The 16973-nt window shown below is 41.9% G+C and overlaps 1 protein-coding gene across 1 annotated transcript in view; it reads right to left on the reverse strand.

Annotated features, from left to right (window-relative positions):
• Positions 1–1189: 1189 nt before the first annotated feature.
• The window catches only part of SIM1 (SIM bHLH transcription factor 1), a 100327-nt gene continuing 84543 nt past the window's right edge, over positions 1190–16973 (reverse strand). Inside the window, exons 11-12 of the mRNA XM_075597524.1 lie at positions 2826–3231; positions 1190–2199 (exon numbers count right to left, since the gene is read on the reverse strand). Coding sequence (XP_075453639.1) covers positions 1475–2199; positions 2826–3231 — 1131 coding nt within the window. The 3' untranslated portion in view covers positions 1190–1474. The remainder of the gene's footprint in view (positions 2200–2825; positions 3232–16973) is intronic.

Raw genomic sequence — 16973 nt, forward strand, 5'->3', positions numbered from 1 at the left:
TATTGTATCACTTTTTTTTTTGCTAATGGATGATAGCAGTAATTCATGACATTAAGCATTTCCTAAGTGCTAACTAAGGGATAGATTTAATATGAGAGGATGAGGGCGGATTTCTAAACAAGGAAGTTAATGCCACCTTAAGACCTGGCAAATATGTTTACGCTGGTTGAAAGCAGAAAAAGTAACACACAGAGGTGCACAGCTTGACCCATCTCATTATAATCTGTGCATCATGTTACGGCCCCTTTTCACAATCCACAAGTCATAAGCTGATGCACATGGCACACAAACTGGGGCAAAGTCCTTGATGCATAGATGCTAAGAGGCATAATACAAAAAATGACACAAGTTGTACCAGCTTTGCTCCAAAATTGCCCTTATACATAAACTCCATTTTGTTTCTCACTTCTGACAATACTTCACTTACACTTTTACTATTTCCCTGTTCCTATATATTTGCTTTGTTATATTCAGCTGACCACACGTTTAAATGTGGTTGTTAGTAATAATTGGTACAATATTACCAGGCATGCATCACATTCTGCAGAATGAGCTTTACAAGGTTTAACAAAACTAAATTATGTTTAATTTCCTAACTATTAATTATATCGTAGTGACCATTTATATATCTGAGCTGTATTGCCATGTACTGCTAACACCCATTTAAATAAAAAAGATAGACGGTATTTTGAATAATTAGTACATAAAGCATGGCTTTCTAATACTGTAAGATGCAAATTCAAATTAAAGATCAAGAACACAACATTTTGGTGTAAACTAAATGGACGTTTATCCAAACATGGACCATCTACAAAGAAAATCATCATACACGTATTTCATTTTCGTGTTCATACAGATGTCTTATTGTTTGAAGGAAAACTCTCTCAGTATATTTAGAATACCATAAAATGTAATACATGTTAAGTAATGTTATTAGGATGCTGACAAGAAACAAATGCCATTTCTCAATCATTTGTCTTGTTCCCCCCCTCCCATCTTCATCTTAATATTATTCATATTAAAGAAAAAGTTTACTGAATACCAAGAGATTTACTGAAAACATACAAGGAATATAATATTTTTGGTGTGTAATACATAAAAGTGTACATTCCACATTTTGCATGTTTTGGATGCATAGTTTTTTGCAAATAGGGTCTCTTGTGAACATGCAAGTTAAAGGTTATCAACAACATGTTATATTTTAAGAACACAGCATTTTCTAGATCATCTCATAAACTGGACAACTGGTCAATATAGACACTTGACATCTCTGTAGCTCCACTGAATTTCACCATAGCTTTTAAACCTTTGCCGTGAAAAAAAAATGTAAATTAAAAATACTAAATTCATACCCAGTTCCTCACACTATCAGTGCACTGTGATTCATCAGATGCTGGTAGCAAGGGCATTAAAAAAAAATTCTTTCAATTTCATTTGATAGAATTTGTGGCGCAATACATGTTAAAGAAGATCATCAACTCCCATTGGTTATTATAACTGATGTGCCCTTGTGTACTTGGGCTGGATCCTGTTGCATCCTTAAGTGAGAAGTCACATCAAAGTGTGATCCATTACAGCCCAGGGAATAGTTTCTAATGGATTCAGTGTCATATAAGTGTTCAAGAGCATAGCCAGTGAATGTGTAAGCATGCTTATCGAAGCACTGCCTGTGAGAGCTGTAATAGTTTGGAGATGCTGAATGGTCCACTGTTTGGTGGGGGGACAGATTTGCATGTAAATAGTCTTTCGCTATTGTCACACCTGCTTTGGAAATTCGGTCAGAATTTGGACTGCTCATTCTGGACAGAGTTGTGGGGCTGTTTTCATATTCATTCTCATGTGGACTCAAGATCTTTCCATCTCTTTGCGGAATATGCTCACAAGGCGAAGTGTTAGTGAGAGCAGGGCCACGGCACACAACTCCAGTCAATTGGGATTGTTGATAGTTGGCAAAACAAATAGAGTTTATTTTCCCAGCTCCATTAGCTGTAGTGAGAGTATCAGGACTGGATTTATGCTGCTGTAACCGATTTTCTTCCTCTTTAATCATTTGCTGGGTGGCACGTATAAGGGTTTCAATTTTGCTGGGCTCATGATGACTGTTTTGATACTGCTCAGTGCGGTAGCGATCTCCTGATTCACTTGCAGAACCAGGATCAGGAGAGCTGACAACACTATCTTCATCCCAATTACTTCTCCCTACAAATGGCAAAAATTGGAGAGGTGCATTAGAATATAGTATGTCTCTGTATTTTATTACAAGATACTTGTGTTGATACTAACATTAATCAAATCTCTTCAATGCTAAGTCCTGGCTGTACACAAGTCCAGATATTAGTATAAGAAAGTGTAAATACAAAGTAATCTTGCTCCAACTCATTACAGCTTGGTGCTAAATTTCAACTTATAAACATGGATCATGAGTATTTCAATATAAAATTAACATATCCAGTAAAATTGAGGCCATTATAAAAGGACATCCTGTGTCATAATACCAGTTGTCATTTATTTCCAATTTACTTACAATAAGGATGAAATGACTAGCATCTTGGTTAATGTTGGCACTTTACTATAATAATAATAATAATAATAATGTAATAATATAAATAAACAATAATACTAATCATCAAGGAAAACAATGGACACAAATATGTAATTGTTAGGATTCATTTCCCAAAGAGTTTTGCCACAACTCTATTGAAGACATAAATCATCACTTAAAACTTATGAAATCATCAGGTGTTTCTGAATATTGCAACTGAATGAGATGACATGAATGTGTTTACTATGATTACCATTTTATATACTGTATTTTTTTCTCTTACCATGTATTCTGTGAACTGAAGCAATATGTGGCATACTGCTCTCATAGCCATCTCGGCTCTCTGGAGATGACTTTGGCAAGGGCGGAGCTGAACGAGAACCCCACCAAGTCTCTCTCCCAGTTTGTGGGCTTCCAAGAAAGTATCTACCAGCCTCACATTTGCCTCCTTCACAGGCTTGACTATGGAGGTGTCTATCATCAGTTAATCTTGAATGGTCCAGGGCAAAACCCAAGCAAAGAGAACTCCGGTCAGGATATTGTCTATATGCACAGGAGACATCATGTTGCTGGGAGTTTGGTCTTTCTATTGGATCTAGAAGTTGGGGTGAAGCCGTATCAGTGAGGGGGCTTCCACCCCATTGACTCTCATGGTCTGATTCAGATCTTTCCGTGTGGAATCCAGAAAACTGCAAAAAATATTACAAATATATATGAACATAATATTATCTTCTCCTGTTTTACAATAAAGGATCATAAATACATTAAGCATTGAATGTCCAAGGTACGCCTGCTTCTTAATATTAAAGCAGCAATCCCGCCTACTCGCTTTTTTTGTTTGTTTGTTTTCTTACATTTGGAACCAGGGGATCCTCTGTAACTGAACCATGTTGTTTTAAGCTCCAGGTTCCTGAAAAACTTACCGGTGTAGTTAACAGTTTAAAGTTACCTCCAAGGAAATTAAAATGTTCACCCAATGCAGAAAAGCCACAAAATATTTGTTGAGGCTTCCTATTGGATGATCGTTTAAATGTCCACGGAGAACACAGAAAACTATGCACATAGGTATATTGAATACCTTAATATATGCAGTTTAGGCCTGGAGGACATCCTGGTTACAATGCTGCAAAAATATACGTTAATGTGAAATATGTGGGATTGCTGCCTTAGAAGAAAACTGAAAATGTAAATTTACAGCACATTTAAAGGCACTCTGCTGTGAATAATATGGATAAAGTCGTTTCTGTGAGCAGCCTCATAAAAGATAGGGCTAAACACGAGCGAGTAGGACAAAATGTAAAACAAAGTAACAGATAACAGAAAGATTCCTGCTCTATAGATATCTGAAATGGTAATAATGTCAAAGCACGATAATGGATACAGTATCCCTTAACTTTTTAATAAATATTATTAGAATAATTGCTTTAAGAAAAATAGATGTGCTATCTTATAAATATTGGGTTTTCCGTTGGTCACGTAAGAACAAAAAATATAATAACATAGTGATTTTTGCATTAAGCTATACTTAATTGTTTATATAATGTTGTGAGTCATGCTTTAAAACATACTGGCCTAGAGTCATCAAACTCCAATAATGAAAAATGGGGTATTGTAGGTAACAACAAGAAAAATATTTCTTATTTTTATGGTGTAAGTGATCAACATTGAACCGCTAAAATAACACATTTAACATGGCCGATTAAAATATTGAGACCGGCAGCAACATTTTTAAATACCGCAAATGTAGTCATTTTGGTGTTAGTCAGTCAGCTTCGATATTATCAGAAGCAGGATGACCCCACAAAATACAGCATTTTTTTAAATCACCTAGCCATTGCATTCATACTGTAGACAAGGTAAGTTAAACCAGTATGGGATAAGTGAAAAAACATTATATATAACCAATATATAAAAGGTTTTGGCCTAAAAGGTAACTTTCTCCAGGCAACTGCAGCCCTCTATACAAATTCTACCATCAAGGTCAGCTACATAGGTCTACCCTCTGACACAATACACATCCAAAGTTGAACTAGACAAGGCTGTCCCTTATCCCCTTTATAGTTTGCACTCTGTATAGAACCTTTAGCTGCACTCACCAGATTGAATACTGACTTTCATGGTATTTCCGTAGGCCTAAACCTCTACAAAGCCAGTCTGTATGCAGACGACATCCTCCTGTCTCTTTCCAAGCCCTTAACCACTCCAAAAGCTGTTTAAGGAACTGGAAAACTTCCACACCCTATCAGGCTTAATAGTTGCTATATCATACAATTAAGTGTATAATATCTACTGACAGGACATCACTTTTATTGCACAATTGGAGTTTTTATTCCGTTTACTTACATGTATGTTTTGCGTCGTCCACATTAATATTCAAGAAAGATTTATTATTTTTTAGCCAATTAAGGCTTTTAGTAGCATCTGTCCTTCCACAGTGATGGGAGCAGTTGCTAATTGTGATTGATGCCATATGGCCACCTACAACTAGTGTATTTGGGTATTTATACCGCACCAATAAGGTGGATATATACTGAGTCCAGAAAGTAGGGTACTTGGGGAGTTGTCAGCCTTTGGTCCCTCCTTTTTCACACATACAAAATTCCAAATTTCATGGATCGGACATATCAACGCTGTAAGAGACTTGTGCAGAGGTACGACCAGGGAGACATATTTGGGAAAAATAAACCATGGCTCTTATTCAGCCCGTAGCTTTAAACAATACATTTTAAGGAAGCACACAAATAAATAAACATCCTATCCCTTTGTAAGGACTAACTTACTTTCCTAGTCCCTATCCCCTTTCCTAGTCCCTATCCCTATCCTAGTCCCTTTCCTAGTCCCTATGGGAAGATAAGCCTCTTTCCAACCTATGACCCAAAGTCCAAAGAGGTAACTGTAAGCGGAGGGCCCCTTATGTCAGTGTCTGGGTTTGGGTTGGTGTCCATTGAGGAGCCACCCTCTGGTGGATTCCACGGTCTACTGTGCCCTGGAATAGAGGTCTGGTTCCTGGTGTCTTGCTGGCAGCACAGTCCTTCCATGCTCAAGACAATGTTTATGCGAGTTTCTTGTTGGCAACACAGTCCCTCTGTGCTCAAGAGATCTCATGCAGTTCAAGCATCTGTCTGATGAGCAAGGTGGAGACTGGTTAATTGTCTCTATCTTCAATTAACCAGCTCCCTGGTGGGTTTCTCAGACCAATACAGACTTTCTATGGAAGCCCTTTTAGACAGGGGTTAAGGCCCTGTTACATGCCTCCTCTGTGGGAAGCTGTCATGCTGGGATTGGAGCCCTTTCTCGAGGTAACAGGTGTCTCTTCAAGAAGGTGCTTGAAATAAGCACTCTTTAATCACTCGAAGAGGACTTCCCAAAGCACAGTCTTTCCATGATGTGCTTAGCTTCCTCACCTCCATGGAAGACTCTTCACTCAATCTCCTCTTTCCATTTTACCAAGTCTTCTTTTAACTGCATTGCCACACATTTTTCCATGCATCAGGCAATCTTTTCTTCCCTGATACTAGGGTGACCACCTGCATCAGGTTCAGCATTCATGATCACAGGTGGATCAATCTGGGTGGAGTTTTTATTCACTCTGATTGACCCCCGTGGCATCTCAGTTTGGTAGTCGGTAGACTTATTTTCTTGATGTATTACTTATTTTACGCTGACCGATTCTTCACTGTGTGGGGAAATCACAAATGATGTCTGGTGGGGTATCTCTGCAATAGTAGCACCATTTTTAAGCTACTACATTACCAGAGGCTACCTCCCGCGACCTCCCCCCCACCCCCCGTGCCCACCTCCCGCCCCCAGCAGCTGCCATGGGGACATCGGGGGCAGGGGGGGAAGCAGCAAGGAACAGGAAGCAGCACCCACCCGGTCAGGGTAAGTCACCCACTCAACTGTCACTGTCACACACCACCCAGTCACTGTCACCCACCACCCAGTCACTGTCACCCACCACCCACTGTCACCCACCCAGTAAATGTCACTGTCACCCACCCCCCTGTCACTGTCACCCACCCCCCTGTCACCCACCCCCTGTCACTGTCACCCACCCCCTGTCACCCACCCCCTGTCACTGTCACCCACCACCCTGTCACTGTCACCCACCACCCAGTCACTGTCACCCAACACCCAGTCACTGTCTCACCCAGTCACTAACCCACCCACTCACTCACTCTCCCACCCACTCACTCACTCTCCCACCCACTCACTAACCCACTCACTTTCCCACCCACGCACGCACTCTCCCACCCACGCACACGCTCTCCCACCCACGCACGCTCTCCCACCCACACACGCACTCTCCCTCCTACGCACGCACCCTAAGGTCACCCACCCAGTCACCCACTCAGTCACCCACTCAGTTACCCACCCAGTCAATCACCCACCCAGTCACTCACTCAGTCATCCACCTAGTCACTCACCCAGTCACTCACTCAGTCACCCACCCAGTCACTCACTCAGTCACCCACCCAGTCGCACACTCAGTCACTTAGTCACCCACCCAGTCACTCAGTCACCCACCCAGTCACTCACTCTCTCACCCACCCAGTCACTCTCTCACCCACCCAGTCACTCACTCTCTCACCCACCCAGTCGCTCACTCTCTCACCCACCCAGTCGCTCACTCTCTCACCCACACAGTCGCTCACTCTCTCACCCACCCAGTCGCTCACTCTCTCACCCACCCAGTCGCTCCCTCTCTCACCCACCCAGTCACTCACTCTCTCACCCACCCAGTCACTCCCTCTCGCACCCACTGACTCACTCACTCTCGCACCCACTCACTCACCCAGTCACTCACCCACCCAGACAGGCAGTCATCTGTCTTTTGTTGAAAATATAAAAATAAACAGGTTGCATTGTAATGTTTTTTTCTGTATCACAATAAAAAAACAGTTAAGTAAAAGTTGCGCGCTAAAAAATATTTTTTCGTGGTAGGTGCGCTATGGGTTCGGGGGGGCCGCTATGGGTTCGGGGGGGGCGCTATGGGTTTGGGGGGCGCTATGGGTTTGGGGGGGCACTATGGGTTGGGGGGTGGGGGCCTGCTCCTTTCATTTGTCCCGGGCCCCATGATTTCTGTTGGCAGCCCTGCTAAGACTGCATTGCGGGTGCGCTTATTGCAATGCACAGCTTGTTTGGTTGTGACGTAAGACCTATATCTGGATTGAATCATACAAGCAGCTTCCTTCATTTTTCTGTAGCATCTTTGCGGCAGACACTTCCTAACATTTGACTGGAATAAAATTACACATTGCTTCAAATTTTATTAATTCTTTCTTTGTCGTTGCATTCTCCATATTGGCTGGAGAAGGCAGGCTGCCTTATTCTGGCGACACAGCTGATGAGTTTTTGTTCCTCTGTAGGCAGCCTGTATAATGAGCTCTGTAGTGCATTGGTGCAAATACCTTTCTCTCTTCCTTTTTCCTTGGATTAGAGATTTGTAATATTTCTGAATTATTTGACTGCTTTTCTCCCTTTTCAACAAGTTTAGTTCCCCAGTAAGAGAATTCTGTTTCTTGAGCTTGCTCTGAGTGTGCATCAATGCATCCTTCATTATATTTTGGAGCTCTTCAGATTTCTTCGCTATGGTCGCAGCTGCTTGCCCTTTTCGGGTTTCTTTCTCCTGGGTGTACTGTTGGGGATGGAGCAGCGTTTCTGCTCCTTTAGCTCTTGCTAACTTTCTGGATCTTCTCATGCTCCCTCTCATACCGAATCACCTGGCCTCTAAGCTCAGCCTCCAGCGATGCTCTGGTGATGCTCAGGGTGCCTTCAGTTGATCATGCTTTTCTGCAAGGACACACTGGATACTCAGATGTTCCTGCAGCACTTGTACTGTACTTCATTAGCAGCCTGCAGATTTTCTTCCTGCAGTGATTGCTGCTTCTCCACTGCATTCTGTAGGTGCATGTGCAGACCTTGCAGATGGCTCTTCAGTATATGCTCTGCTTGTGTGCATTGCTCCAATACTTCTAACTTTTCTTGTTCAAATAGTTTCTCCATTTTTTCTAGTTCATGAAGTTTTTCATTCCATTCACTAACGTGGTGAGTCAAATCAGAATTTTCCTCTGTCAGATTTGTATTTTCTCTTTTTACAGTCTCTATAATATTCGGGGCTTCCTCGTAGTCCTCCTTCCATTTACGCACTTCTGAGTTGAGACTCTCAGTTTCCTTGTGTGAGACGTCTATCTCAAGGTTGAGGGTGCAAAGCTCCTTCTGAGAGACTTTAAGAGACATAGTAAGACTGTGGATATCTTTTTGAAAGACGTCCAGATCCGTGGCGAGACTGTGAAATTCCTTTTTAGAGATTTCCAGTTCTGTGCGGTGATTGCCGATCTCCTGGTGTGAAGCATCCAGCTCTATGCAGAGAGTTTGAACCTCGTTCTGCAATATGTCCAACTTTGTCCGGATGCTCTTGACCTTTTCCTGCTTCTGCTGTAAGTCAGCAGGGTCTGTTTCTTGACCACGGTGGAAATAGTGTATGCCATCTTCCGCTTAGTTGTCAGGTCTTCAACATCCTTACATAAGCGACGCTCAGTGTTCATCACAATTTCACAGTCTAAGGTGAATGTGAGAAGATTACTCTGTACCTTGGCATTAGCTTCTATCTCCTTTTCCAATCATTCACAGAGGAGATCACAGTCATGCCTGGCAGTTTGCATTGCATCTTCAGGGCTTATCAAGGGATTGTCACTATACTTGTTCCAGCTCCGCTTCCCTGGTATAGTATGTTGAGGGTTTCTCATTGTCAGCACCGCACAGACACTTCTTTGAGGTACACAACTTCTGCCTTGGGCCCTCTGGCTTTTCTGTCATTCCCAGGATGAATCCTTCATTTGCTCTAGGCTGCAGGGCATCTTGGCCCCCCTTTTACTTCGGGGGATTTGCGAACATGTCAGATCCTTCCATGGTAAGTTTTTTTCCCATTTTACTTTAGACAACTCTGTCCCATCAGGGATACTGGGGTCTCCTTCTTTGTTGGAAACTTCATCAGTTTCACAGCATCCACCATGCTTTTGTTGCAGTTGCATTAGCTGGCTGGAATATTTGGCATTCAACTGGTCCGGTTCTTGCTGCCTCCAATCATTTTCGTGGTCCTAGAGAAAGGCTGCTCCACCATCCTAGGGGTGTTTGGTGAGTGCATCTCGTTTCAGGGGCCCACATAAGATATATTTTCATCCTCATCCATATCCTTGTAGGACCAGAAGGGACACTCTTCTGTGTGGCCGGGTTCATTACAGGAACACCACATTTTGCCCTCCATTTTGGTGGTATCAGGTGTATTTTTCCGCGTGACCTCAGGAGGTGCTATTGCAGCGATTTTCTCTGTATATGCTAGAACCCCAGCTAGATGTCGTACAGGTGAGCAGCCTTCACTTGCAGAGTTCATAGCTCCCACAAGCGTCTCTGTAGACTGGGCCATTTTAAAAATCCACAGTTTGTTCGTTTTTCCTCCACAAGTGGTGGGGTAGACCTTGGTCACAGCATCAGTACGTTGTGTGGGTCACCATCTGTCACAGATCCCCTCCCCCCCCAGTCAGACTGTGGCATTGTGGCTTTCTCCAGTTAAGTGTAGATTTCCTGCCTGGATGTGTAGCCCCTTAATTCTGGTCACTTCTGCACGTGGTTCTTTTGTTCTTGGTTTTGTTGCTCAAGCTGTTGCAGTAAGTGTAAGCAGGCAAAAGCACTAAAAATATTCCTACACAATCTCTGGGACCCCTTTGATATTTTAAGGGCCACCTCTCTTCCCAACTTCTGATACCATATGTAAGAGACATGTGCAGAGGTACAACCAGGGAGATATATTTGGGAAAAATAAACCATGGCTTTTATTCAGCCCGTAGCTTTAAGCAATACAGTTTAAGGAAACACAGAAATAAAGAAAAATCCTATCCCTTTGTAAGGGCTAACTCACTTTCCCAGTCCCTATCTGCAGGGCTGGGAGGAGTATGCTTGTTTGCGGGGAGTGAGGGTAGGAGGGGTAGGTGTTGGGTGTAGTTGCCACGGGAAGGGCATTTAGGCCCCAGGGGGTGGGTGATAGGGATTAACCCTTTGTTTTCCTTAGCTGTTGGTAAAGCATTGCATGGCAATGCTTTACCAACCCCTTAAGTAATCATGGAGGGGGTGGAAGTGTACTTTTAGTAATATCAGCCCCTTTGCAGCCTGTGGTGTACCCCGGTAACCACAGGCATCAATGGAGTTAATGTCATATGTACCATAGAGTTATGCAATAATTTATAATACATGACCCTATGGTAGAAATATCTCATTACCTGCCCCATTTGATCGTAATGCATAATTATCAGTTCTGTTAACTACCGCAATGCAACTTTTCTGAAAATCTTGATTACTTGATACAATTATGGTAATAGCACTCAGTATTTTCTGTTCCGGGGTGCGATATTAACTCCGCTTTAACTAGATGACTCCCGGTCTATTTGCAATTCATCACCCATCACATCAATTGTTTACCCATCACAAATTCCCTCTGTACGGTCAGAAAACAGGGCAGTTTTTTTCAAAGTTGCTTCTGGCAACAAATTGTAGCGTCCATCAACCCATTGAAAACTGTCCGCACTCCCAATTACACTTTATCTTTTAATTTCATTTTAATCTTCTGAACTAGGGTGTTTCTCATGGCATGGTTCCTCCCTTCAGTCGTATCTTTGGGAGATCCCCAGTTCAGATGCTGCTACCCTGATCTCCTAGTTTATGAGCAGGAAAATAATTTTCATTCATAACAGGGAACCAATAAATAACAAGGATGTTGCTATGACACAACATTTACATTATTGAATGACTCGTGTAACTAGGCTTCTGGTGATTCCAGGAACTATGCACATACATAAGCAGCAGTAACCCCCTGAGTAGAAAATTTAAAAACCTAACTTTTTGGAGAACAGGAGCTTCCCTACCCATATAATGAATGAGTGAAGGAATAGCTCAATGAGTAAAAACACTCAACAGCACTTATGTAGCGGCAAAGGAGCCTGATTCAAATCCTGTAATTGGCTCCTTGTGCAGTCCCTTTTTCTCCCCGTGTCTCGTGTACCAAAACATAAATTGTAAGCTTGTCTGGACAGGGACAGTGCCGGTGAGATTCTACAAACAGCACTGTGTACCACATGCTGCATTGTAATTGTGAAGTAGTTTGAGTCACATTAGGAGAAAGTGTTCTATCAAAGTTAGTATTATTTTATAAACATATTTGATTAATCTTATGGATAGTTTATTCAATTTTTTCTCTCTGATGTTTTTTGTCATTTCATTTCCACACCTAACATATTTTTGGAATAAGAAAGTATGTGGTAAAAATAAAGTTCAGATCTCACAGAATATGTTTTCTATATCTGGGATTATAATAATAGAACTTGGTTTTCACAGTTAAGTTGTACCTGAACCACTAGGGAGAATACCACAGATGTCTTATACTATGACCAGATGGAGTCCATTAAATCACTTTTATCTTATGTTTTACTAATGTAAGCCTGAAAGTAAAAATATGTTTTTTGCATTCAGTATTGTGGCATTGCACAGATGGCAGAAGCCTAGCCTAAGTATTACAATATATCCATAAAAATAATAGACTACAAATAATATTATTTAACACAATGTTTTCTTTATGTTCAAATATTTTAGGAATATGAAAAAAAAACAAGGCCAATGCACATTTGCATTATTTTGTTGCATTAAAAATGTGATTTGATATTTTACTTATTACAAGCTTTTAGACCTTTCTCGTGGTTACAGAAAATCCAAAATCCCAATTCGTTTAAATCTAGAGTGCTATATTAAAACATAAAAGTTCAGTTGCTGTTAGCAGAACATATTTTAAGGTGCCTCATTGCTCAGGGGGTTGTTGAATATATGATAAGTAATTATGGGTGGCATTTTTGAAGGACTTCTGATATGTACTGGCACAAAACATTTTTAATAACATATTTAATAATGTGTAGCAGAAGTTCAAATCAATGTCTTTTGTATTATCAATTATTATTCTTAAAGCGAAGGAATTCAGCACTTGTGTCACTTGAGTTATGCTCCATAAATGATTAGTAGACTCGAACAACTACTGTATTATAAGGATAGTGCTCCACACTACAGATGTGTGAAACCTTCCATAGAAAAGCATATTATTCACCCAATTTCTTTATAAAAGCAATAACTTTTTTTTATTATTATTTGATTTATGGGGATAAAACATTCCAAACTTCAAAAGAATAGTTTGCTAGTCACTTCACCTTCACAAAATGCACCTTAACTTTCAAAAGAACAGTGGGACATCATTGCACGACTATATTTTATTTAGTAAATGTAATCCTATATTGAAGAATTCAAGTACTGCGGTTTCTAAAGTTTTGCATACATTTAAAAATCGATAGAAATCGGTTTAAAACAATTCAAAAGTAAAGCAATATTAATAAATCATAATAAAAGTGAAACCCAATGAATAAACATTGTCATTTTTTTAACCTATTTTGTTTATACTTTATAGCTCACCAGACAGTTAAAAACGTGTTCACAAATGACACTAATTACATAACATTCAGTTTTTCAGACGTTGTGTGTAATGAATCCTTTTGATAACTGCATGTCTGCATATCACAAGAGATATGTCTCCTAAAATATCATCTTGCAAAATGTTGAAATGAACCAAAAGGGTAGATTTGTTGTTGGTTGTGGCTCCTTTTAATAAAGTTATTTTTTGGCAAAATTATATAACAATAAATGACTGTATATTTTACCATAGTTTCATCTATGAAGAACTTTTAGATTGGTCCATTAAAAAGGTATTACAGCCTACAACAACACCCTCCTCTAGGACCAACATAGCTACTAGAACTTTGAACTTAACCAAAAGGCAAACAGAGGACAAATATCCCAGGAAATTTATGGCGGTAATGTCTTAACCTATCATGGCAGTTCAAAGCAAATGATTTAAAAGGCATTCATGACATATAGGAGGTCCTAACATGTGGTCAAATCCTTTAGAATTAGCATTCTGAGAAATATATGTATTTAATGCTTATGTAGAGTTGAGCTTTTATCAAATAGTTTTGCAGAGATTTTAAGGGATCTATCAATCACTTACTTTATTGATGTAAATGCTTGAACACCATTGCAAATGTACAGGAATCATGCTATAAGCTGAGCAGTGCCTTACTGGCCTCTTTGGTATTCAAGTGGGGTAGTTAGGCTAGTGATATGGAAATGTATTAACCCCTTTAAAGCCCTTCAGGATAGATCCTCAGAAGTCCGTCAAATGTTTTATTGTGACGTCAACCCCATTTAATGTATCGATAGTCGTGGCGCATATCCACAAAGGAGGTTCGAGGTTCCGATGCCCTGGCGTTAACCAGAGAGATATCCGATCGTTAACTTTTAACAGACGTCCGGCTTACTCTTATGAAAATCATATGCTAACGAGTTGTTAACCTCACATTGCAGATCCACAACCTCCGTTAATGTTAGCGCATGGAAATAACCTTAGGATAAGTAGGTTACATCAAAGCTACATCAAACTTGCCGTTACTCACATCCAGACCCTGATTATCATTGCGTTATTTCAGGGAATAGCCTACATGGAAAAAAGCCAGGTGTTAAGTATTACGCTGACAAACTTCTCCAGAATACATCCAATCCAGCTAACCCCTGGAAGGCCATTAACAATATATTCCAGCCTTCTAGCCATCAACAACCATGTAATATCATTAAGGAGGATATTACTCTGACAAATCTCACTGACATTGCAAATGCATTCGATGATTACTTAGTGGGGTGCGCTACTAATTCATTAGCGAAACGCAACCAGAACTACAAACATGTACCTCATTCTGGGAGTACCCCTATAGACCCACCCTCTCCCAACACTGCTCACAATTTTCAATTTGTCCCAGTATCTGAAGAGTAGATTGCACAAATGCTCCCCAATTTAAAACTAAGCAGCCAATGTGGACATGACTTACTGCAATCTAAGTTCATAAGCCATGGTGCCCCAGTCATTGCCAAACCGATTGCCTCTCTAATCAACTCTATTCTGTTTGCAGGCCATATCCCTAAGACGTGGAAAACTGCCAGAGTTGTACCAATCTTCAGAAGTGGGGACAAAAACACTGTCTCAAACTCAGGCCCATCTCTCTTCTCCCAATATTATCCAAAGTCATGGAAAAATGAGTTCACTCACTCCCAATTAAGCTATTACTATACCAAGACAAATTTCCCTAGCCAATTCCAATCTGGCTTTCACCCCAAACACTCCACAGTAACTACCCTCCTAAAAGTTTGCAATGAGATCCAGTGTGGAATGGAACTGGGACAACTTACTGGTGCAATAATCCTAGATTTTGCAAAGGCTTTTGATACTGTTGATCCTGTTATGTTGCTAAACAAACTCCAGTGCTCTGGAATAGGGAATCATGCTTTAAACTGGTTTCATTCCTACTTATCATGTGTGTGGTGTTCCGCAAGGCTCTGTTCTGGGGCTCCTACTCTTTTCAGTGTTCATGAATGATCTTCCAACAGCTTGTAAGGGAGCTTCAATACACATGTATGCAGATGACACAATCCTAAATTGCACACAGCCCTAGCCTCTCCAACCTTGGAAACGTACTTCAATTTAGCTTTTTGAGACTTGAAAATTTCCCAAAACAAACTGTTTTTTAAACACTGACAAGACTGTAACAATGGTATTTGAGACCAAGGCTAAATCTCTAAAAGTACCAATGAATGAGCTCCATATCAGAACAAACTCTAATACAATCCTAGCCCCTATTACTAGTTTCTAATATTTGGGCATATGGTTTGACTCCCATTTAACATACAGGTTGCACATTAATACACTGAAATCCAAAACCTATGCCAAACTAGGTGTTCTTTATAGGAACAAAGCCTCCCTAAGTCTGCTGGTCAGAAAGCACATTGCACAGCAGATGCTAATGCCAATTATAGACTATGGGGACATAGTATATGCACGGCACCCCAAACTCATCTTAGCAAACGTGATACCCTCCACAATCCAATATGCCGCTTTGTCCTCCAATACAACTACAACACACATCACTGCAAAATGTTCAAAGAACTAGACTGGTTACAACTTGAGTCTAGGCGCAAAGTTCATCTTTCCTGTCTTGCCGTCAAATATTTTCTGGGCAAGTTACCCGCCTGTCTGAACAAGCTCCTCACTCCTACCACATGCAGCACTTTTCATCTGAGATCTAACTCCAAAAGACTGTTCAAGGTCCCACGGTTCAACAAAGTATCTGGCCGCTCCTCCTTCTCTTACCATGTGTAACGAACGGGGAGTCACGCTGCTCTCTGCGTGCTCCCCACTTACCTGCAGCCCTGCCAGGGCTTCCCGCGTCTCACACGGATCTCTCCTCCAGGACGCCGAGCTCCGTTTCCCCTGTGCGCGCGCACGTCAGTCCTCTTCTTCTGCCTTCGGCTCGGGGCGTGTGCACGCTCACGCATCCACAGGCACGGCCACACGGAGGCGCGGCCACACGGAGGCGTACCAGCCTCTTAAAGGCACAGTATCTATTTCTAATGCTGCAATCCAATATACCAGTTCTTCTAGGATCTATAGCCCCTCCTCCAGGAACTCATCTAGACCTATCCCTGCCTCAGCCTGGCCCATTCACACACCCCCACCTTGCTACTCTGCCATTGGACCCTCTTGCCTATCTATACCCTGCAGCTTCATTAACTCGTCGGCTGAGCATAGAACCAGTTGTTCTCATCACTCTCTTCCTCCGTAGTCCTGTCTTGTCCTGTCTTGTTTTGCAGTCTTCCTCGTGTACCGAACCGGCTTCCTCTACGACTATCCGCACCTCTGGCATCCCGAACTCGGCATACGGCAATACGACTCTCCGCACCTCTGGCACCCCGAACCCGGCAACGGTAAAACGATTACGTCTCTCTCTCTAACCCCGGACTTGGCGAACAGTACCCTCGACTATCCGAACCTCTCCTGCCCCGACTCGGACTCCCAGACCACTCTACACTCAAGACGCGCCCTCGTGGCTGTGGGTGGCGTTTTATCCTATCCCACCTCAGCACCGCGGTCCCGCCTCGTTTGTAGTGAGCTAGTCCTGACATTATGCTCAGCCCTACAAACATGGACCCCGCAGAGGTGGAGCGTACTTTAAATTCCCACACGAATCTCTTCACCAGGCTAGAGACTTATCTGGAACAAGCTGATAGGCGGATGGATATGTTTCAGCAGAGCCTTCATTCCCTTACCGTTCAAGTCCGAGCTTCCAGTCGAGAACCTTCATCCACGGCTTCCACAGCCTCCGCAACAGCCTTTCCAGCACCTCCGTTTGCTTTGGAACCCCGTATTCCTGCTCCCAAACACTATGCTGGGGATCCCCAAGGATGTAGGGGCTTCCTTAATCAATGCCTGATCCAATTCCGACTCTCGCCCTCCCGT

This window comes from Ascaphus truei, chromosome 4 (assembly GCF_040206685.1).
Source record: "Ascaphus truei isolate aAscTru1 chromosome 4, aAscTru1.hap1, whole genome shotgun sequence".
In the NCBI taxonomy this organism is placed as follows: Eukaryota; Metazoa; Chordata; class Amphibia; order Anura; family Ascaphidae; genus Ascaphus; species Ascaphus truei.